General features: G+C 48.3%; 1 protein-coding gene across 1 annotated transcript; it reads left to right on the top strand.

The window, feature by feature from the left end:
- Nucleotides 1-2491: 2491 nt before the first annotated feature.
- On the top strand, nt 2492-23265 carry shdb (Src homology 2 domain containing transforming protein D, b). Its single transcript, XM_062556550.1, has 7 exons — nt 2492-2783; nt 3251-3912; nt 5295-5445; nt 9027-9221; nt 18232-18400; nt 19469-19588; nt 21884-23265. The coding sequence occupies exons 2-7, from the start codon at nt 3571-3573 to the stop codon at nt 22068-22070; spliced, it is 1164 nt and encodes a 387-aa protein (XP_062412534.1). The 5' UTR covers nt 2492-2783; nt 3251-3570; the 3' UTR covers nt 22071-23265.
- The last annotated feature ends 435 nt before the right edge of the window (nt 23266-23700 follow it).

Below are 23700 nucleotides of genomic sequence, written 5' to 3'. Positions count from 1 at the left end.
AGGCCTGTCCAGCCCCCAAAGCTAACTCAGAAGGACAGAAGCACTCCTACACCCATGGTTTACATTACAATGTTCTTATTCCCAATAAAAAGACAAGACTAAATTGACAAAAGAAGTTACATTGCAGGGTAGTTTCAGGGTGGCCTTACCTCTGTCTTTCGGAACTTGGCTTTCAGAGTCTTCATAATAGCCTATCAGTCAATAAGCCTTACTGCTCAAACTGGCAAAATTGAAACACATGTAAAACAAAAATGTTGAATAGCTTAAATACATAGGCTACACACACAAACAGAAATCACAGAAAAAAAGTTAAATCACAGTAGACAAATGTTACTGCCAATAAAAGGAAATAGGCCTACAATAAAATAAAACACACAAACCAGCTTTCATCTCATGGAATTTTATACTAAGAATGTACAAACTTTGAAGCATAGAGCCAACTCATCCACACCAGTCAACAATATAGCATTGGCGGACATACAGAATGCTATATATATCGAAGACGTACCTGAGGATAAACCGTGAGACGTAAGACCACATAGGGTGAACCGTGCCAGGGAGGGGGGCAACTACAGCAGTGTGACAACTAGGGAAGGGATGCCCTGTCCCAAGTGACGCTGATACGCAAGACTGTTAGTCGCACTTTGCTAACCAATGCGTTAATCCACCAATCGTCTGAGAGGAAACGCCTTCTCTCAATTTGATTGGCAGTTGTAAGTCCATTGGAAAATGTCCTGCAAATGTTTACATAGATTTAGTTCTCCTCTAAAACTAGCTAAATCTACCCCCTGTATTCCTATAATAAACGACAGTATAGCAGACAGATAGGCTAAACATGCTCGTCATCCACTGGCATTTCAGTGCGGTCAAGAAGAGAAAGCTTACAGTAGGTTTACAGTGTTGACAACCATCCTACCTGAGACCAATAAGGGCAAGGTAAGAAGGCATTGACCAATTCGATGTCAAAAGAGGCGGGATTTCGCATTGAGGTGCAGGCATCACTGGTCTTTTTTTTTTTTCTTTTTTAAATCGCTCCTATGGCTAAATTATTGTGCTACCAAAACGGATCAAACCACCAGAGTTAGCAGCCTACGGATAAAACTCGGGACAGTCCCATGAATTCATCTGAATAGATGACAATTCACATGGGCAGCTATATCCCTTTAATGTCATTTTGCCGTAGTCAGATACGGGTTGATGAAAGCACAAAAGAATGAATGTAGTGATAGTATATTGCCATGCGGGGGCAGTAGGCAATAGATTTTCTTAAACTATGGTTCTTCTGCCCTAATTGTTCACAGTTTCATGTTGATCAGAGTGCCATTAATTAATTTTCATGAAATATTCTGTAGACAATCTATATAGCCGCAGCTGGTCAAACCTAATATATTATTATCTTAACAGCAGCTGCTCAAATTGTTCCAGCTCAGTGTCAAATGTTATTCAAATGCTTCACAAAAAAAGTCATGATCAGGTCTGCAGTGTTTGCCTCTAGATTTCTAGATTCCCCAGTCCAGACAAAAAACACCCTCCTAACTGTTCTTAACTTTCCTGATCAATACTCCACGTTGTTTTGTGAATTTGTCTGAGACAGAATAAAAGGATTATGCCGAGTGAATATAAGTCAGTTAATGTGTCAGTGTGTGAGAGAAAGAGAAAGAGAGTTGGGAGGAGATGGGATGCTTAGTGGAAAAGATGGGAGGATAGTGGCTGGCATGACCTCATCTTCTCGTCAACCTCGAGAGAGAGTATGAGCTCATAGCTATCCTGAGGAGGCGTTCACTGGTATTTTATCATCTTAGCCTCTCACACAATCCACTCTGATTTCAACAGCCCACCCGGAAAATGGCACACCTGCTAAACGAATGAAATGCACTCTGCCAAGAAGACAAATGTGTTCTCTGGTGAAGTGTAGGCTGTGATTATATCCACTTGATTTGCTCTCTCTCTCTCTTTCTCTCTCTATCTCTGTGTGTGCTTCTGTGGGAAAGAGAGAGATGTTTCATTTAATTGGTGTTGCAAATTTGTGTTTTCACACATGTTTTTATTTCAACAAAGCTGTTATGGTAATTTGTTCTGAAATACAGTATGTTAAGGTATTCTCCATCTGTACAGACCATAGCATTTTCTCCCTTAACATGGTTTTAGACTGGAATTTAAGGTTTATGACATACATAGCCTACCTTTCATGGACATTTTATAGGCCTATGTGTGATGCCTTATTGGGTATCTTTGAAACAGTGTAGGTCTACTGTATTTGTAATGTTTAGTATTGAGATCAGCTCATTTTAACCAAAAGATTGTGTAAATATAGTTTTCTTGGCCACTCATTCTGTCATGAATAATCATCAATCATTTTAAATGAACACTGAAATAATTATATTAAAAGACGGCGAAATGTAAAATGAATGGCTTGGGTTACTGTCTGAATGCGGCCGTCCCCTTTAAGAGTGTGCTCCCTCTCTCGTACTTTACTCACTCACACTCAGTCGGATGCGCCTCGACGGAGCTGAGTGCTGGCTTGTTTTCGCTGGTGGGTCGCCACCTCGCTCTCCTTTTTCTTTTTGTTGTAACCAAAGTAGAAACAAAGGTCAGGAGCATAGCTTTCGTACCTTCAAAATCTTCGTGGGGAACAGAAGGAACAACAGTAACTGCACAGAGACAGAAAATACATCACGTCCATGCGTTTGGGAATTGTCTACTCTTGTCGGAATTTTCTAATCTGAAATTGCATCGCTTATCTTATCACGTTTGTGCGTTTGTCTCGGAGAGTTGGATATCAAGTAAGTCAAGCTCGCCAAGTTACTTTTAATGCAATGCGTTTAACTCCTTGTGTGGTTGGCATTTAGTCAGCATTAAATGTGCCCCTGTGGAATTGAGAGCAAAATTGCTGACAGTGGACATTAAAAGAAAACAGACAGCATAGGTCAATGTTAAATGGCTACAACAGCAGACGCGCCTCAGGAATAGTAGTGCTGAGTGTGCTTATTGTCTGAATAAGTGTGACATTCCCATCACGCTTGTAAATGAACTATGGCTGTTACTAAAAAGTCACCTTTACTCACATTGGCTTAAGTTATCTGTTAACCACCTGAAATTGTAAATAGTAGCCTAACTCCAAGCTTTGTCCACGAGTGGCTTTTTCGTAATTTAGATCATAAAGCTGTAGTAATAGGCTGTAGTTACCGTCATTAACATTCATTGGAGGCTTAATCAGCGTCGATTCATGTTATACTGATCTAATTTGCAGAGGAAACATACCAGCCCAGAAGATTCTGACTCGGACCAGCTGTTTGCGCAGGCGGGCAGTGCGTGCGTTGTTTGGAGTCTTGAAGAGGAAGCTACACCTGCGTCGGGAGTCGACTGGAGTGGGATTATCGTCAGATTTAAAGACCAGTTTCCGTGACATCTGAATATAATTTTATACCCACATGGCCTTCGCGCTCAGGCCCATATGCAGACATTTATATAAGTTGCTGTCAGGATGATTATGAAACTACAGAACGCAGTTTATCACACACGTATGTGGCTGTTTTGACTTTTGTTATCTGGTCAGTGTGTGTTGTAACAATGGCGAAGTGGCTGAAAGACTATCTAAGTTTTGGCAGCAAGCGTATGCCACCCCAACCACCTACACCAGATTACACGGAGAGTGAGATATTGAAGGCATATCGGCTTCAGAAGAGTTTGGATTTCGAGGACCCCTACGAAGACCCGGAGAACCGTTCAAGAAATGACTCTGGAACAACTGACACATCCCTGTCTGCTTTCGGGTCTCCAGTGAAATCCAGCACCAGTCTGGATGGGAAAGTTGTGTCACCCAAACATCGGCTCATTAAAGTCGACTCACAAGATTTGGGGAGAACCAAGATCCTACTAAGCTCAGTTTCTCCCGAAGAATCACTGGAACCGGTAAGTTATTTCTCCTGGTGTGGTGAAAACAATATTGCTAGGGTATGTCATCGTTACAGCCCGTTACAGCCCCCTTACAGACATGACGCAGTGACTTCTGAAGTTTTATACTAACCAAGAAATAAAAGCAGGCCTATAATATGAAGATTATCAAAATGGCAATGTTATGTATTTTAAGGTACGCAGTCTAATGCTGGCTTTATAGGTTAATACACCACAAATTACAGTCCTCACTAAATTATGGATGAGTGTTTGCTTTTGCATGCAGCGGTGTCCCATCGGGAACGTATGACCAAATTCAATAGCCTGCCCAGCTCAGTCCCTACAACCTTCCGTGCCCAGTCAGACGTAAACCTTGAGACACCGCACGGCACCAAAAGAGCTTAGGGAAAATTTTATGGTACATTCATTGTTTTTATTACGAGTTAGCCTACATCTCACGACTCGTAACTGTTCAGCTATTATATAAGCTACACAGTCAAATCTGTAGACCGATATTTGCTCTGTTCTTCATTCCCTGTCTAAATACGCTCTGATTGTCCCCCAGCCCACGACCCAACTGAAAGTAAGATGTAGGCTATGCATGAACAATGGTTTAGCGCCTTAATTAGTTTCCCCTCCCTGGACTTTTTTCAAGGGTTTCTACGTGGCAAACAGGCTGCTGTGGCCATCTAATTAATAGAGCACAATCCATCGTCACGCGCTGGAAATTCTCATTATTGAATTAACTATGGTGTTAGCACAGAATGGTTTTCGTGAGCTGGCGTCTAACGGGAATTGAGTCCCTTGCGTGTTGAGTATTTTTAAATGGTGGCTGTTTTCAGCCGGTAACTGCGTGCAGTCGGTGGGTTAGACCACGGCGTGTGTCGCCATATGGCTGCCTTTGTACTGTAGTTTGTCATTGTGCCAGCTGACCAGCGAATTCCTCCTGCGAGAGGATTGAAGAACAAATGGTCTTCTCAACTAAGCCATCAGTGCTCTTCACCTAGTATTTCATTCTCTTTGGTTAGCTTTTGGATATATTTCAGAGACCGTAATATTTGGTTTCTACATAAGGGAGCTCTCCTGTCTCTACTCTTCAATGGGATACTAGTTGCACTTTGGAATAGTCTCAGTGTGAACTGCTGTATGTAGCCTAGAATAGCAAATGTGAGGCCTCAATATAGGCCTACACCAGGAATATAACGAAGCCCTAAAAAATAAAGCCAATTCCACACAAACCAGGCCAGAATTCGCCCATCTATGCACTCTTTTATCCTCTCTGTGGCTGAGCCAGTGTGTATGTTTGTGTCCGGTATGCCTGCTGGCATGCCAGTGCGTGATTGATGGTATATAGCCCCCGCAGGCGTGTTCAGTGTTCCATGCCCTCTGCCTTGCATCAGGTGGTGCCGTCTGCTCCGTCAATGGGGGACACAGATTACTCGGATCCGTTTGACGCCCGGCTGGACCGGCGCTCGGAGCCGGATCACGGCCCCGCTCCGCAGGAGAACAACGGCTACATGGAACCCTACGAGGCTCAGAGGGTCATTACAGGTGAGTGCTAAGCTTCCCGCAGTCGAACTCACCAACTTCAGTTATGAACGACTGAATGACTTAAAGTCAGTTGATGGAATGTACAGTATTTAATTTGCCAGTTGTCTTTTTACTGATACCAATCACAGGTAGATTTGGTACTGTAGTTTTTACTTTGGCAGGTTAGGTTTTGAAGAAGCAGGTTCAATTTCACTTGGTTGGGCTTGAGCTGCTGCACTGGCAGTCCTGTTTTGCTTTATACAAGACTTTCATAATGATGTTTTTCTAGTGATCTCTTTATGGTATGTGGTATTTTTTTATTTTTTATTTTTTTTAACTCTGACCATGGCCTTGGTGCATGGTGTTGAGTCTACTATAGTGGTCTTTTAATTCTGGCGTGTTTTTTCCATGGTTCCCTTGGGAGTCTGGGCAGCTGTTTAATCAGTGTGTGTGTGTGTGTATGTGAGTGAGCGTTTATGTGTGGTGTGCCTACACTATGCGCTGCTTTGTCGCTCAGCATTAACACTGGGAAGTGTGCAGTGGTGGTGTTGCACGCGAAGCCCAGGCCAGACAGTTCGGTAGCGACGAGTGAAGAACGCCGCGCCAAATCAAACAGCCTCTCGCCCCAAATCAATTCTGCGGCTCTCTGTTTGTGGTTCCCCCTCCGCCAGGGCTGAATGTGTGCACAGACTGGCACGGCCTGAAGGACGCTGAGGGTTCGGTGGTGACAGGCAGAGGCACTCAAGCCTAGCCTGTGTGTCTGGAGAGAATTTCCTTTTTGAAAATGTATCTACGCACATGCACACGTACATTTACACATAGAGCATTTCCATAGTAGAGATCTACACATACTGTACATGTTGCACCTTCTGGTTGTTTTGAAATATAAACATGGATAGGCAGTAATCTGTACCTGATGCTCTTTTCACCAACCCCCCTCCTCTCTCTCCCTTTCTCTCTCCCTCTTCTTCCCTCTCTCCCTCTTTCCTTCTCTCTCTCTCTCTCTCCCTCTCCCTCTCCCTCCCTCTTTTCCTTTCTCTCTCCTACTCGCTGGGCTCAGGTACAGATCAGAGAGCACAGCCAGTCTGTGCTGCTGTCTGAAAGACTTAACATCAAAACAGTCCTTGTCACCCCCTCACACACACTCGTACCCCTCTCCTCTCCCCACTTCTGACGACTCCAGGCTCTATCCCCTGGGCCTCTGTTGTCGCCATGGAGACAGATGGGGCGCCCGGTGGTGGAGTGTCATCTGAAGGTTAAAGTTTGCCTCTTCACAGCCCCGCCTATTCTCTCCCTCTCTTGCTCATATTTTCTCTCTCTTTTTTTCTAATTTTCCTGTTCTCATCCATTCCACCCCTCCCCCTCTCTCTCCCTGGCTCTCGCTCTCTCATACACACACACACACACACATACACACATTCACACACTCACACACAGCCTCCCGGTGTGTTCTCACACCTACAGTAGGGCTCTCCACCTTTTTGTATCTTAAACAGAGACCATATTTTCCCTGTCACTCTCAGCAGTCTCTCGGGCTCGATACAGCGACGTCTTTAACTTGACCGACTTTAATGTTCTGTATGATGTCACACCCTACATCTCTCCACTCAAATGAATGAAATATCCAGAGATCCCGTAGAAGCCCTGGTGATATTAATAGAGGGCTGCGCCAAGGTCGCGTGCGCAGATGTGGGTTTCGGTTGAAGGCCATGCGTGGGTTGTGTGTGTGTGTGTGTGTGTGTGTGTGTGTGTGTAAGCTGCTGTGGCTCAACAGGGCGATGAGGGGGCCTCCAGTGCAGTGCAGTCCAGAGTAGGCACACAGACGATGAGTGAGGCTTAACGTGCCCCCCAACCCCACCCCCGCACAAAAGGGACTGGCCAGTGAAACAGGATATCTGCATTGTGAGACAGGGCCCCACTGCCCTGATGGAAAGCAGTGACAGAGAACAGCCGAGCCGTGAGAACAGGACCCCAGCACTGCTGACCGGTGGAGATAAATCAAAGAGCAGGAGCACGGGACAGCTGTGAGATAGTGGAGACATGGAGCATGGAGTCCACCCCAGTGCCACGACACAGGCCAGGGGGCTGCTGCACCTTAGGATGGAGCAGAAAGGCACGACCCAGCGCACCAGATACGCCGTGGGACAACATGGTGAGGCCAGTGAGAGATCAATGACTGAGCAACACTGGAGCCCCACATCTCAGAGATAAAGGAACCCAGAACTCTGAGGCAAGACGTGGTATCCAGCCAGGGTTCTAGAGATTGCCACCAGGATGGAGTCCTCGAACTCTGCGAGAACGAACATCAATGAAGGAAAGTAATGAAGAGTTGTCCTCCAGGACACTGGTGCTTTTGCACATGCATTTGAGTGGAGAGTTATAGATCCAGAGTTCTGAACGGGGACTGTGGAACCGCGCGCTAATCAGCTGCAGCACCCGTGCAGCATCTCCTGGCGCTTCGGGCTTCACTCGAAAGCCCTTCCATATGACGCCTGAGCCTGCAGCAAGCTGTGCAAACACGCTTCCTGCCCCCCAACCCCCACCCCTCCAGGCCTCCACACAGTTTTCTCTCTCTCTCTCTCTCTCTCTGTCTGTCTGTCTGTCTCTCTCTCTCTCTCTCTTCTCTCTCTCTCTCTCTCTCTCTCTCTCTCTCTCTCTCTCTCTCTCTCTCTCTCTCCGTCTCTCTCTCTCTCTCTCTCTCTCCGTCTCTCTCTCTCTCTCTCTCTCTCTCTGCACGCAGCTCAACAGGCTTCCCTCATAATTAATCAGTCTCTTCTGGTGCTGCAGACCTGGAGGATGTGGAGCTCATTTCTCTCTTTCTCCGTCTTATCTCTGTGTGACGCAGAGGAAGACTGGAGAGTTGGAGTTGTCTGCGGGGTACGCAGAGAATTGGCTTTGGCGGAATACAAAAAAAGAAAAGATATTTGAATAAACATAAGTACTGGGAAGTAATTAAAAAGACTGTTGGGCTTCTTGAGGAATTTCCAAAGAGGCTCGTGAAACATCACCAATGGTGTCTGTACTCACTAGTGGTGTGCATCATTTTCTTGTCTGTTTTTTGGAAACGGCAGATACTAATATTTTATTTATGTTTTTCTCCACCAGTGCCAAATTGCTCTTATCAATGTTAATTCAGTTACACAAAGTCTTTTGAAAATGGCTTCGATCACCGGCAGTATTTTTCATGACTGCTCTTTTGTAATTTCATCTAGTTACGTTCCTTTTCTAGCCTCACAGACCCAATGAACCTCTCTATAAATGGCTCACTTCAGGGTGTTTGGAACCTGTACTTATGTTTTAGCATTAATCTTGACATTGTATCCAGGGCTACCAAGGCAAAGGGGGCAGTCATGGGGAACTAAAAAGGAGCCAAAATCATGCCAGCAGGTTGAATGAAATTACCATACCATTGTTCGCTGTGAAGTACTTGGAGTGTATTAATAATTAACATTTTAATTAGTTTCACTAACTCCTCTCTCTCTCTCTCTCTCCCTCTCTTCCTCTCTCCATTTATCTCCTCTCTCTCCCTCTCTGTTTCTCTCTCCCCCTCTCCATTTCTCCCTCCCTCTCTCTCTCTCTCCCTCTCTCTCTCCCTCTCTCAGAGCTGCAGCGTGGTACTACTGTGGGCTGGGGCCGAGGGGGTGTCCAGCTGTACGACACTCCGTACGAGGACCAGAGCCTGGTGCCAGCGGAGGAGGAGCGAGAGAGCCGCCTGCCGCAGGACGACGAGAGGCCTGCGGACGAGTACGACCAGCCCTGGGAGTGGAAGAAGGACCACATCTCCAAGGCTTTTGCTGGTACATTCTCTCAGCACTCTCTTCCCCCTTTAAACTCTCTTTTTTTTTTTTTTTTTTTTTTTTTTTTTAAACTCAAATGATTTTCTCTTTTGTGCCCTCTCTCCCTCGGTCTGTCTGTGTCTCTTTGACTCTCTGTCGACGCACAGATTAAACACATCCTCCCTTTTAACTGCTGGCTCTTTTTGTTCCCCTTTAAGGCTTTAATGTTTTATCTATATTCCTCTCTTATCTCTCTCCCAGTCTCTCGTCTCCGTTATGCAGATGACTGATGACATACCCGCTGTTTATGTCGTCATGTACGCTTACATTTCCCATTTTTCCCGTCTTTCTTCTTTGGCTCTCTGTAGTACAAAGTTATGTTAAACAAAACATAAAAGTGCACATTTGGGGCCGTGTCTGTGAAGGCGGCCAGCCCTGCAGGCAACAGATGAGTGTGTGTGTGTGTGTGTCTATGTGTGTGTCTGTGTGTGTGTCTGTGTGTGTGTCTGTGTGTGTGTTTGTGTGTGTGTCTAGTACATGTGTGTGTGTGTGTGTGTGTGTGTGTGCGTGTGTGTGTGGTACGGGGTGGGCTGTGTAGCCCAGTCATTATATAAGTGCATCCAGCTCTAAGTGGCAGGTTGCCTAATTGAGCCACAGCGGTGGGGTCGGTGGGGTCAAGGTGACCGATCTAAATCAGCACGGCTGCTCTGCTGCTCTGCTGCTGCTGCTGCTGCGTCTCCGTGCTCTGTTCCAGCACTCTCCGCCCCGGCTCCTCTCCACCGCGCGCTCCATCTCTTCTCTCTATCTCTTTAAGTTCATTACGCGCTCGCCTGTGCATGAGTGATGTGGAGCTAATGAAGCCGGTGGTCAGTGGCGCCGATTGCCCGGAGCCAGTGCGCGTCACGTGACTGGGGGAAAAGCGAGGGAATGAGGGGTGAGGGAGGGAGGTGTGTGTGTGTGAAGGGAAGAGAGGGACAGAGAGAGAGAGAGAAAATGAGAAGTGTGTGTGTGAGGGAGAGAGAGGTGTTATCGAACCTCGCAGACAATTTATCCTCCTCTGTGCTGCACTCTCTGTGCCAATTTCTGCCAAATGTGCGCTTTTGGAATGGGATCGCTTACAGGGTTGTTAGTGGGTGGTGTGTGTGTGTGTGTGTGTGGGGGGGGGGGGGGGGGGGTTGTGAGGTGGAACAGGAGGCCTGGGCGTTGTGCACAGTCAGAGGTACCTGCCTCCCACAGCACATGGCCTGTTTTAGCAGACTCCATTTTGCTGCACAGAAGAAAAAAAACCCACATGCGCTTTTATCCATCCATTTTTTTTTCCATCCAGAAACCCATCCATATATTCATGCAAAGCAATAGTACAGTAGCCGGGGCAGTGTTTCACTGTGATATGAAACCCCACGGACGCACAAGTGTGAGCGCGCAGGGCCGCTGCCCGGCCGTGATTGAGAGGCAGCCCACGTCCATGGGAAGGACTGGATGCGCCTCACGGGAACAGGGCTGCCAGCGCAACACATGAACCCGCTACCGTGGCGGCCCTGGCACAGTGTCACATGAGTTATGGCTCCTCAACATGATGGCGTGGAGACCACATAAATGTGTGTTATGGGAGGAGTGGCAGGATGGAGGGGGGTTGACGTGTGTGTGTGTGTGTGTGTGCGCGTGTGTGTGTATGTGTGTGTTTGAGGAGAGCGGAGCTGGCAGAGGATGGAGTTTAGCACTAATCTGATTTGAGCGCGGCACAGCAGACGAGCCCCAGACCCCCTTCACTGAAGCTAGCTCCTCCTAAGAGCCCACAGAACAGAATTAATGACAGTGAAAGAGAGAGAGAGAGAGAGAGAGAGGGTGACCGGGAGAAAGAGAGGTTGGTGATGGAGGGAAAGGGAGATTGATGCCGAGTGATGGAGGGAGGGAGGGAGGGAAGAAATGGAGGGCGGGGGGTTAGTGGGTGTGCTGGGAAATGGGAGCGAGCGAGGGTGTGGAGGGGAATAGGGTTGAGGGGATGGAAAGAGAGAGGGAGGGAAATATGGATGAAGAGGGGGAGCAAGGGAGGGCGAGACAGAGAGAGGGAGAGACAGAAAGAGAAAGAGAGGGAGGGAGAGAGAGAGAGAGATGAAGTGTGATGGAGAGGGAAAGGGGTCGCCGCTATTGTGGTGTGTTCCAATCAGTCACACACTGACACCTCCTCCCTGACGGAGGCCTGGAGCCCCCTTGCAGCACTGACGGTCACGGAACCGCCCTCTCCTATTACACACACACACACACGCGCGCGCATATAACACATACACGCACACACGCATATAACGCATACCACACTCATACAACGCATACAACACACACACACACCCACACATATAACACTCACACACCACACACACACACACACACAGACACACACCCCTGCTGCTGTGACACAATCACTCAGAAAGCCCTCTGCAGGGTGCACGGGGGTCCTGCCAGCAGCCTTTCTCTGCACTCTTCATCTACACGCACACACACACAGATGTTCACACATACACACACAGACACACACACACACACACACACACACGTTCACACATGCACACTTACAATCATCCCACAGCCCTAACAACCCCTCCCCTTCCTCGTACCACCTTAGAGGAGATAATTATCACCATGGTGCAGTGAAGGACAGAGTGACAGATTAAAAAAAAGGATCGAGCCAAAGACGGGGGATGAATTGAGATAACGGGAATGCCTTTAACACAAGAACATCTATTTTAATCCACAGAGAAAGATTGTGTGTGCGTGTGTGTGTGAGAGTGTGAGCAAGTGTGTGTGTGTGTGTGTGTGTGAGCGAGAGAGAGAGGAAGGGTGTGAGTGTGAGAGCGAGCAAATGAAGCCAACAACCCATGCTGGACAGGTTGGCATCAGTGGGTCGTCGGACTCCAGCGAGACGTGTTGCTGTCAGGCGTGCGTCCAGTCACTCTTAATTAGGGCGGCCCCTAAGCTGTCACCGATTACAGCGGGCATTAATTACTCTGAACGGTCGGACACGGCAGCTCGGAGAGCGGCGAGCCTCGGGCCACCGAGCAGCCATTACGGAGTTAATCAGATGGAGAGGGTCCATGATACTCCACCACCACCACCGCCACCATCAGCAGCACCCCCCGTACCCACCCCTGACATGCGTGCACTCCGAGAGCAGCGTTTCTCATGGAGATGAAATGTGTTGATGGATTCCTCTCTGTTTTTTTGCCCCCTTTGTTGTAAATATTTCCATTGATTTCAAATGAGAAGCCTAGATGCTTTCTTTTCCCACGGACATGGCAGGCATTTCAGATGGATTTCTATTTGGGCTCTCTTTGAGAGGGTGCGTGTGTGCGTGCCTGCAAAATCAATCTTCCATGCGTGAAGAGTTTGACTAGCTGCTGAGAGTGTAAAGAGCAGTGTCTCTCTCTCTCTGTGCCTGTCTATCTCTCTCTCTCTCTCTCTGTGTCTGTCTATTTCTCTCTGTGCCTGTCTATCTCTCTCTCTCTCTCTCTGTCTGTCTGTCTGTCTATCTCTCTGTGTCTGTCTCTCTCTCTGTCTATCTCTCTCTTTCTGTCGATCTCTCTTTGTCTGTCTCTCTGTGAAGCGGTGAAGCTATGATTGTGCCACAGCACAAGTTTGTGAGCGCATGCAAGTCCCACTGGTGTGCTGTAGTGTGTGTGTGCATGTGCTTGTGTGTACGAGTGTGTGATCGTGTGTATGAGAGAGATTTGTAGCTCGTGTCCTACTCTGTCAGCCCTCTGTCGGGAGGCCCCAAGGGACAAGACAAGCTCTTCCATCAATTTACTCTCCTCTCTCTCTCTCTCTCCTCTCCCCCTCTCTCTCCCTCTACCTCTCCCTCTCTCTCTCTCTCCCTCTCTCCCTCTCTCCCTCTCTCTCACTACCCCTCTTCCTCACTGTCTCCCCCCTTCTCTCTCACTGTGTGAAAGCATCAGTGACATTAATGAAAAGACATGTCCTCTGCGATTCCCCCCCCACCCCCGCCCCCATTAACATGCTGGGGACGAATATAATAAAAAGAAGCAAATGGATGTGGAGAGTAGCAGAGGAGAGCTGAAGAGGAGGAGAGGGGGAGCTTTAAGTGGTGCTTCGAGAGCAAAAAAAAACGGGAGAACGGGAAGAATAGAGAAATGAGGAAAAACTAGAAGCCGGTACCTCTCCCAGTGGAGGAAGGCCAGGGAATTTGAGGTTTGTGTGCTGGCTGCACTATGGAGCGGAGATCCACCACCACCACCGTCATCCTCCTCAACATCTGACACCATGTCATTGTCACGATATAAAAAACATCCTGGAGGATGCACTCGAAATATATTCCAGTCCACCATGGATTTCAGCTCTTTTTTTTTTTTTTTTTTTTGTCCACGTATGGGGTTTGTTTTCCATTTTGAATTATTGGCATGAGAGAAATAAAGATTAGATTGAAAATTGCGGTTAATTGAGGTATGATTTGGTAAATTTCTCAGCTGACAATATTTCCCACTTGATATTTTGATATGTTTTCCTACTGAGAGAGTGGGAAGGTTGCGGTAACATCATGCAGAGTTGAGTGTTTGCCAACGGAGAGAAGGAGGAACGCTCCCACAAAAGAGCAGGCAGAGAATGCAATAATGATTTTATTATCGTTGGCCTCAGGATGCTAACACGCTACGCACTTACACATTAATCAGATCACTCACGCACAACAACACCCACCATGTTTATATATGCATGGTGTTGCTAGGCGTACCTGGCTGGAGGTGTTGTCTCTGTCCTACATTAGGAGCTACTTACAAACACTATAAACAGGATACAGCATTCAGCTTGTACGAAAAAATCTGTGATGCCTGCAGTCACAAAAAAAAACACGGAACATGAAAATGAATCTAATGAGAAATGTCAAGCCTAGCGCACAACCTAGTGCTTTTTAATCTGACTAGAACTGTAGAACTGAAGTGTCAGGCCAGCGCATATCCACACACATAAAAAAAGCAGCTTAGCGTTGGAGATGCGGAGCACCATCTGCAGCCCGCAGACTGTCTCTCTGCCCGGTCTCCTCCAGCGTGAGCCGCTCCACATGGCCCCCGGAACGCGGGGAGAGGGGTGTTAATTGCGTCTCATTAGTGCAAAGTAGATTCCAACTCGTGGAGTGGAAATTGGATGCGTTACCACATGTTTCATCGTACCGCCCGGCCGTACCATCGTGCCGTATGAGGTCTTCTTCCCTTTGTGTCTCCGTATTCGGGGCTCTATTACAGGAGGATGAAATGAATGAGAGTCAACATGAGAAAATGAGATTCTGTTTGAGGGCCTTAAGGCACACTGCTGCTATAACAAACAACTCTGCACCTTTGTTATCTCTCTCTCTCTCTCTGACTCTCTCTCTCTCTTTGTCTCCCCCCCTCTCTCTCTCTGGTTTGCTAACAGATGTGTCTCTCTCTCTCTCTCTCTCTCTCTCTGTCTCTGTCTCTCTCTCTCTCTCTCTCTCTCTCTCTCAGTATGCTGTATTTCTCCAGTCCCTTTGTCATTCTCTGTAATGAATAACAAAGCCACAGGTTCCTGTTGTTTTGCTGCCTGCTTCAGCAGGAGCCCAGATGTGACCTCAGTGTTCCAGTGTGTGTGTGTGTGTGTGTGTGTGTGTGTGTGTGTGTGTGTGTGTGTGTGTGTGTGTGTGTGTGTGTGTGTGTGTGTGTGTGTGTGTGTGTGTGTGTGTGTGTGTGTGTGTGTGTGTGTGTGTGTGTGTGTGTGTGTGTGTGTGTGTGTGTGTGTGTGTGTGTGTGTGTGTGTGTGTGTGCGCGCCTGAAAGGGACCTGGAGTGTGTGTGAGTGTGTGTGCCTGAAAGGGACTTGGAGTGTGTGTGAGTGTGTGTGCCTGAAAGGGACCTGGAGTGTGTGTGTGTACACAGGGTAATGTAGATTGTGTGTGTCTAGGGGAGTTGCTGAGAGGGTCTGTTAATGTGTAAGGATGTGGCATGTGTGTGCTTTCTTTGTTTTACTCTTTGCATCCTTGTGTGTGTGTGTGTGTGTGTGTGTGTGTGTGTGTGTGCGCGCATGGGGAATGGCCAGTTGCCCTTTATCAAGATGACACATGCTGACAAGCTGAGGAGAGGGGTGCTGTGATGTCACATACAGGTCGTCAGTCCGTAATCTAGAAGTCTTAAATCACATGGGGTCATACTGACAGACACACACCAATCGTGGCACATGACTTCACAACCAGCTAAATATGTCCACACACACACACACACACACACACACACACTGTTTCCATGTGCCCTAATATCCTAAATCTGCAGTCCCCATGCCATGGAGGCAGGAGATAACATCCTCCCAGTCAGTTCATTTATGATCAGTGTTGGAGACGGAGGCGAGTGGTGAGCACTTCTGACACTTGTCATAACAAGTTACATGAAACATAAATAGACAAAGATCTGCTTTTCCTCCTGTGATTCCTCTGGGCCTGTATTCCAAGTGGCTTACGGCCATACCACGCTGAGCACGCCCGCTCTCTTCTGAAGTGTGTGTGTGTGTGTGAGCACAGACTGAGCGCTAAGCAAACGTGCTCGTCTACATGCAAGTGTAGGTGATTGAGGGTGTGTGTACGCAGAGGAGAGGTGGACCAGGTCACTGTTTAATCACGGCTCCGAGGCCTTCGTCTTTCCCAGACGGGCCATTGTGCCGTGGTGCCACGCATCAATAATTCACCCCGAGCCGGAGAAAAGTGCCGGAGTGTGTCTGCCCCTTCAATAATTAACCAGCGAGCCGGCAGAAGAAGGAAGGACGCGGCGGAGAGAGGGAGAGGGCGAGTGATGTATGAAGTGGTGTGTTTCTTCTCCTCTAAATGGCTGTTATGCGCCTGCCTTTCATGTCCGGGGGGGCACGGGGGGACACGGGGGACCTGGCACGGACGGGGGGGGGGGAAGGGCAGCCGCAGGCAGAGGCCTTCTTATAGAGATGTCATAGCCCTCTCCAGTATGACAGAGTGCATGGGTATGTTTGTTATGGTGCTGTGTGTGTGTGTGTGTGTGTGTGTGTGTGTGTATGTGTGTGTGTGAGAGAGAGAGAGAGAGAGAGAGAGATGTGGGTCATTATAGTGTGTGACATGTATATGTGCAGTTGTGTATGTCTATGACTTACTGTGCGTGTGTGTGTGTGTGTGTGTGTGTGTGTGTGTGTGTGTGAGAGAGAGAGTGTTTGTCTGTGAAGTGCTGAAGCAGCATTGCAGGCACTACATCACGATTGCTTTGTTTTATAATGAGCTGTGTAGGATCCTGTCACATGCTGTTGTCTCTCTTCCCCTCTCTCTGTCTCCCGCCATCTTCCTTCTCTCTCTATCTCTCTCTCTCTCTCTACCCCCCCCTTGCTGAGCTGAGCTCCACAACTGTACACTTCACCATGTCCCTTCTCTATCTCTCTTTTATCTCCCCCTTTCTCTCTTCCTCTCTTGTGCCTCCTGTCTTGCTCCTCTCTTCCTCCTGTCATGTCCCTGTATCATCCCGTTCAGCTCTTCCTCTCCCCTTTTCCTTTTCCTCTCTTGTCATTTCTTGTAACTGTCATCTTTCTCCCTTTTCTCTCTCCATCTCTCCAGTTTGTTTTCCTGCCCTCGGTGCTGGCTCCGCTCCCTTGACCTCTCCTCGCCGTCTTCCTCCTCCACTGTTAATCTCTCTGTCATCCTGTCTTTTCTCTTTTCTTTGCGTTTCTTTTCCTCTCCTTAATTATCGTCGCTCGCTGTCCTTCACTTATCTGATGGTGCCGTTGTGGCGTCCACTTCTTGTGTTGTTTTCTCTAGTCTCTCCTCATCCGTCTCGCCGGTGGACACTTTACTCGCTGTACTGTTTCTCTGCCACTAAAGCCTACCTTACACTGACAAGATTAGGGAAAGATTCTTGAAAGATTGTAGTCTTTTAACTAATGTCCCCCCATTCAAGCTTTACTCAAAAGACTACAATCTTTCAGGAATCTTTCCCAAATCTTGTCAGTGTAAGGTAGGCTTAACATGATCTGCTCTGCTTTTGTCTTTACACTTGAATCATTGTCCTTTCTTTATTTCTCTTTCTTTCTCTTTCTTTTGCTTTTCCTTCTTTCTTTCTTTCTGTTTTTCTTTCTGTCGGTCTTTCTTTCTTTTCCGTCTTTCTATTCATATTCTCTCTCTCTCTCTCTCTCTCTCTCTCTCTCTCTCTCTCCCTCTCTCGCTTGTGTGTGTATGGTGCTGTCTCAGACATGACTGAGTGTACTGAGAGGCCTTGGCCCCCTCCGGTGGGGCAGCTGGAAGAGGAAGATTCTCCCCTTAACGACCAAGGTGACCTCTAACCCCTGGGAGTCTCACTTTCCTCTGCTCTCCTCTGCTCTGCTCTGCTCTGCCCCCCTTAACTGTCCACCCTCTGCCCACCCCAAAGTAATGTCCTGCATCTGCCCTCTCGCCCACGGACCCTGGCACTGGCCTTGTGATGACCAGCCTGCTGAGTCATGCCGCCCCCGCTGGTACCACAAGGGCACCCTCCCTTCCCTTCCCCTCCCCTCCCTCTCCTGAACCCCCAGCCACATTCCTCTGATGTTGGGTCAACACCCTGTCTGCCTCCCTGAGATCCTCCAGCATCAGAGTCCAACTTAACACCCCCCCCCCCAACACCCCTCCGACTGAATGTGGTCCGATCAGGGCTCACCGCTCACTCTGAATGCCTTTGATGTCCCTCCTCTGGTCTGGCCAGAGCTAGCATGCATGCCTTCTGCCTCAGCTGATTTCCCTGTGGCCCTACCAGACCCAGCTCTCGCTCTCTCTCTCCCTCTCCCTGATGGACATCACTCCTCTATGCAGTTTGTGCCTTTGAAAATGCAAACGAGCTTGCATCCAGTGTGACCGTCTGCCCTGGCATTATACACATAGTGGTGTTATGTTGCTTGTGCAGTCAATCTGAATTCCTTCTCTGTACTCATGTTGTTATGGGTTCGTATACTAGTAGACACAGGTCATGTTTCTGTGTATTAACATCTCTCTCTCCCTCTCTCCTTTGGCTCTCCTTTCCTCCCACGCTGTCCCTCTCCAGTTCAGTTTGAAGGTGCCGAATGGGACCGGTGTTCCTCCCCCACCGATCGCCTCCGACCCCCCAGAGGCTCACCTCTCGCTGCGGGCAGCATGAAGTTCCGCAAGCCCTCGGAGACCCTCACCCTGATGGGAGAGCGGGTGGACCCCACTTTACCCCTGGAAAAGCAAGTGTATGTATACTCTTCCGGTGACCGTAGAACCCCCCGAAAAAAGCTAATTGTGCTGAATTCTAGCTGTCTTGGTCTCCTGTTGTTTTCAGCGTTCTATTAAGTAGATGTTTAGATAGCTCGGTTTCTACACAAAAGCTAGAAGTGGTGACACGGCTGAATTATATTGGGATGGTTATTTGAACCCATTGAAAATTCGAGAGTGATATTTGTCATGAGGTATATCATGAGGTAACTCTGGAAGTCCTAAGACCCATATTCACATGTGTATAGCTACTTTTCTCAGAGCTCGCTATATTGTTAAATGCTTTGTCTCAGCTGAGGCAAAGTGATCCTCATTTACTCTAGGCTGCACTGTATATCCTAGCTCAAGTGTTAATAGGATGAGGCCAGTGCGCTACCACGGGACAGGTGTTTCATCTGCAGTGATGTTTGAGCTCCTCTTTAAGACCCTCACACGGCGCCTAATGTCTGTAATTACTGTTGAGCTCTGTGGGTTGGCTCGTTATCTCACACCGTCAACAGCAGCTGGCTGCGCGGCTTTCACAAGAGCTAAGCTGCCTCAGGAGGGCATTCCTCCACATCCATACTATCACAACCGCATTACTTTTGCATTAGACGCTTACTTGTGTAACATCTTGTGGATCTGTAAATCTGTGTTTTTTGCTGAGATAGTCACCTAAAAACATGAGGATATACAACAGGACTCCAGGGACTGTTTTAGTTTGCGAAAATGCTTTTTGGCTTCCACAATACACCCACAGGTTCTATCTTGGACCATGTGTTTAAAATGTTGTGAAGATGTGTTTTCAGTCTTTTATGGCATAAGCTGCCTGAAGGGGCTCACTTTGCTGATTGCTGTTGTATGCAAGACGGCACTTTACACTTTTTTCATTATGCTATACTCACACACATCTGCAGTTCGTTTGATGATAAAATAATTGAGTAATCTTAATTAGCACACAGAACAGAAGTGGGCTTGAACATGGTCTATGCAGTCTAGGCTAACTGTGTGTGTGTGTGTGTGTGTGTGTGTGTGTGTGTGTGTGTGTGTGTGTGTGTGTGTCTCAGGTGGTACCATGGGGCTCTGTCGCGAGCGGAGGCCGAGTCTCTGCTGACGCTGTGTAAGGAGTGCAGCTACCTGGTCAGAAACAGCCAGACCAGCCATTCCGACTACTCCCTCTCTCTCAGGTAAGCCACGCATACTATCCCTCCATCCCCCTTCTCTAACTCCACCCCTGTCTCCTGTATGTTGGCCCAACTCTGCCTATCCCTCAGGTTATGTTGTTCTGTCTCCTGCTGGAAGTCATGGCCTGTAAAGCTTTTTGGTTTATTTTTAAACCCACACACAAGCATCCGCTTGGCCTCTTGGTCTCTGTGGCATTAGCTACTACAGTATATGAAGAAAGTTCTGGCATCTCATGTTTTTATGGAATTCATCAAAGAAAATCAAAACGCTGCATGAATCTGAATGGTGAAAAGCTGAATTTATGTATTCAGGTTTGGAAGGGGAGGATGAATTTAAAGTGCTTTTTGCATCTCTGATCTGCATAGCGTGCGGCAATCCTCCAGCTCCTCCAGATATTTCATTCACTACAGGCTCCCATCTGCCCCCTCTCCTCCTCCTCCTCCCTCCTCCTCCTCCCTCCCCCCTCTCCCTCCCCCTCCTCCCCCTGTAGCTCCTCGGTGCGCCCAAGCACTGATTTTCCTCTCAATATTCAATCATCCCGCCCCAGCGCTGCTTATCTGTTCAAATCTCTTCCCTCCTAATTATGGTCCTGATCTCTGGCCCGCTGCTCTCACCCCCCCCCCATCCCCATCCCCACCCCCCACCTCCACTCCCTGCCTCTCTGTGTGCTGCCTGTGCGCTAATCACACAGGTAGCCGAGGCGCTCCATCATACTCATGACAACCCACCAAACGCATGCATGCACACACACACACGCACGCACGCACACACACACACACACACACACACACACACACACACATATGCTTGTTCGCTCACAGACGTCCCATCCGCAGGGCTAATGAATATGAATCTCCGTCTGTAGATCTCACAGGGGTACGTTTTCGCATGCACATTCGTGTACGCACACACACAGGCAGACTCTCTGATCTTGTCAACCTGTGTATGACACATGGAAGTGTGTGTGTGTGTGTGTGTGTGTGTGTGTGTGTGTGTGTGTGTGTGGCGGAAAGATATAGACAGAGTCTGTGATCTTCCCAGCATGTGTATGTTTTAAAGTCGATGCTGGCGTAGTGCACACTGCTGGGTTGTGGTTGACGACAGCCCGGTGGCGGTTCTCCTCGCGCGGCACGGCTGGCGGGCTCTGGGGCTGTGCTGGGCACGGCTGGCGCGCTGCCAGGGTGCTCAGAGACTGATAAGCAGCCGATGTGACAGATGAAGACTTTGAGCTGACAGTGAGTCAGCATAGCGCGGGATCTATGAGAGGTTGACAGGTGTGGGTGTGTGCGTGTGTTTGTGGGTGTGAGGGTGTATGAGAGAGAAAAAAGAGTAAGAGAGGGAGAGAGAGAAAGTGAGAGAGAGTGAAAGAGAGAATGAGAAGGAGTGAGAGAGAGAGAGAGAGAGAGTTCTGTGTTAGATGTGACCTTAGTTGCTACTTGTCCAACTGTTTTTTTCAGTATGTGAAGCACTAGAAGAGAAGAATTGGTCTTCCTCCTTGTTTATGTTATGTCTCCACAACTCCGATACTCTTTCTCACATCAGTTTGTGTTTTTACACTTCGAAGTGACCGGCCATAGCCAGCCAATTACAGTGCTTGGGTCTCCCTCCCGTTGCTATAATTAGAAACACATCATCTCAGACTGGGCTGTCTTAAAGGGGAGGTGCGGGGCTCCTCAAGATCCATGAGGCTGGCAGAAACAAAGACCGCTGCACAAGGCTCCAGCATAATCTCTATCCCATTACAACTACCCATCCAGAAAAGATTATAAGAGACTTGTTTACATCTGGGCAGGAGTTCAGCCCCGCAGAGATTTAAAAAGATAAATCAATCTCAGCCTGGTCTAGAGTGAAAAATTGCATTCTTAAAGCTTTGTGCAGTCTCACCTGAAGAGTGTTCCGTGTTTATTTTCTCACTCGTCAAATAGTCGCCTGGTGGTCTTTTCTGCTAGTGCTGTTGTACTTCTGCTTTTAAACAGAATGGAGTGTTGTGATTTCTGTGTAAGTGAAATGAGGTGCCAGTCATTGTTTTTTTAATAAGAATGTTGGAAGGAATCCTCACATTAATTTGACTAAGCGGCTCCACAAGAAAAGCACATCTTGCCTTTTTGTTTTTTGTCTCGACACAAGATGTCTCTTGTCCAGTGTAGCCAGAGTTTTTTCCCCTCTTTCTGTCCTCTTTGTTTTACCCTCATACAATTTGGTCTCCCTCTTATTTGAACAGTTTTATGTTAATGCCACATTAATCTCCCTCTCTCTTTTCTCTTCTCTCCTCAATCTCTCTTTCTCGCTCTCCCCAGGAGCTGCCAGGGTTTCATGCACATCAAGTTCTCCCAGTCCAAGGACGGGAAGTACGTCCTGGGCCAGAACAGCCCTCCCTTCGACACCCTCCCCGAGGTCATCCACTTCTACACCACCCGCAAGCTGCCCATCCGCGGTGCCGAGCACCTCTCCCTGCTCTTCCCCGTGCTCGTCCAGACCCTCTGAGCGGCCGGCGTCGGGGCATCCGTCGCCACGGGCAACCGGCACCCACAAAGCCCGTGACTGACAGGGGACAGGGGAAGCTTTTCCCTTTTCCTTTTGGAGCGGCCGCGGGTGTTCCGCTATTCAGCGGATTTGTTTGCTATTGTGTGGGCACAGGGAGGCGCGGTAATGCGGCTGCTAATCCACCCCCCCACCCTCCTCCACCCCCCCCCCACCCCTCCGCCTGGCAGGGCCATTCATCTCAGGCCCCGCAAATGGACACGTTTGAGGGGATAACACGCACTCGGTCCGCGGAGGGCTTTAACCTAATTAAGGGCCTCTCAGTCCCCGCTACTCGAGTCGTCTTCGCGGAGGAACCATTTGTGCCGTTTGACGCGCTCTGACTAATGAACACTTAATGACCCGCTTCTGATTGGTCACACAGATCAGATACACGACGTTCGTACACTCCAGACGCGCACACGCACCACGGACTGACAGTTTTCTTCCTCTCCCAGGCAGCCATTTAGATCATTTGGATTTGGATGTCCGTTGTGGCCATTGCCGTCATTTGAGCTTGATCATTTAGTCTTGATTTGCCAAAGAAGCCGCTGATGGGAAATGCTTATCTGCAGTTGGAATGCTGGCGGACTCCCTCAGGCTTTTTACAGTACATGTGGACTTTGAACACACACACACACACACACGGCGAAGGATTCAAGAAATGCCATTTCTCCACCTACCCGAATCAGTTGAACTAGGCCAGTGGCTATTTCTGCATGTGTGTGTTGTGGTAAGAAGCGGGGGGGGGGGGGGGCTCTGAGATCCTGCTGTGCCATCTGCAGCACACCTCTGCTGCACCAGCCGCCAGAAACAACTGATTACGCCGGGCTGCCAGCGCCATTAAACCCAGTTAGACCCTCACACCTGTCGCCCCGTGCCCCTGGCTGCCAGTCTCCTCCCCACAGCTGCCATCCCGTGTTGGCGGCAGCCTCGTCAAGCCGTTAATGATTCACTAGCATTCCCATCATGGCCACAACCTTCAGTCGCAAAACACGGACAGGATGTTTATTTATTTAACACGGGTTGCTCCGCGCAGTAGCATAATGATGGTAGTATTTTTTTCTGGTTGGCTGTCGTAATCTGGAGAAATATCCTCCATGTAGCAACTGTGTTTTTATTTTTATGTGGGTATGAAATAAACTTTCTTGATACCTTATTGTGGATGTGTGTGTGTGTGTTTTCATTTAGATTCTTTGTGTCCACCTCACGCTGCATGTATTTTTCATTTTTCATTTTTTTATTTATTTCTTTTGCTGTTCTAAAAAGAGCTGCACCACCTGCAGTCACATGTAGTCTATTGTGTGGCAGCTTGTGCAGGTGGACTGCTTTTCTCTCTGGCGCAGTTGATGCTGAGCCACACAAAAGCATCCCATCTCATGCTGAACAGCATCCCATCTCATGCTGAACAGCATCCCGCATACAGCCTTTGGACCTTGTAAGAGCAAAGCAGGTTTTTTTTCCGGAGTACTAGACACTGGATTGGCCCCCTCCATTAATCAGAGTGGGTGGGTGTGATGGGGGGGGTGAAGATTGATTGGGGGTAGTGGGGAGGGAGGGGACTTAAGGGAGGATGGAGATGGAGGGTATTTTG

The sequence above is a fragment of the Sardina pilchardus genome, chromosome 15 (assembly GCF_963854185.1).
Source record: "Sardina pilchardus chromosome 15, fSarPil1.1, whole genome shotgun sequence".
Classification (NCBI taxonomy): domain Eukaryota; kingdom Metazoa; phylum Chordata; class Actinopteri; order Clupeiformes; family Clupeidae; genus Sardina; species Sardina pilchardus.
Note: the sequence above shows the minus strand (reverse complement) of the source record. Positions and strands in the feature narration are given on the sequence as shown.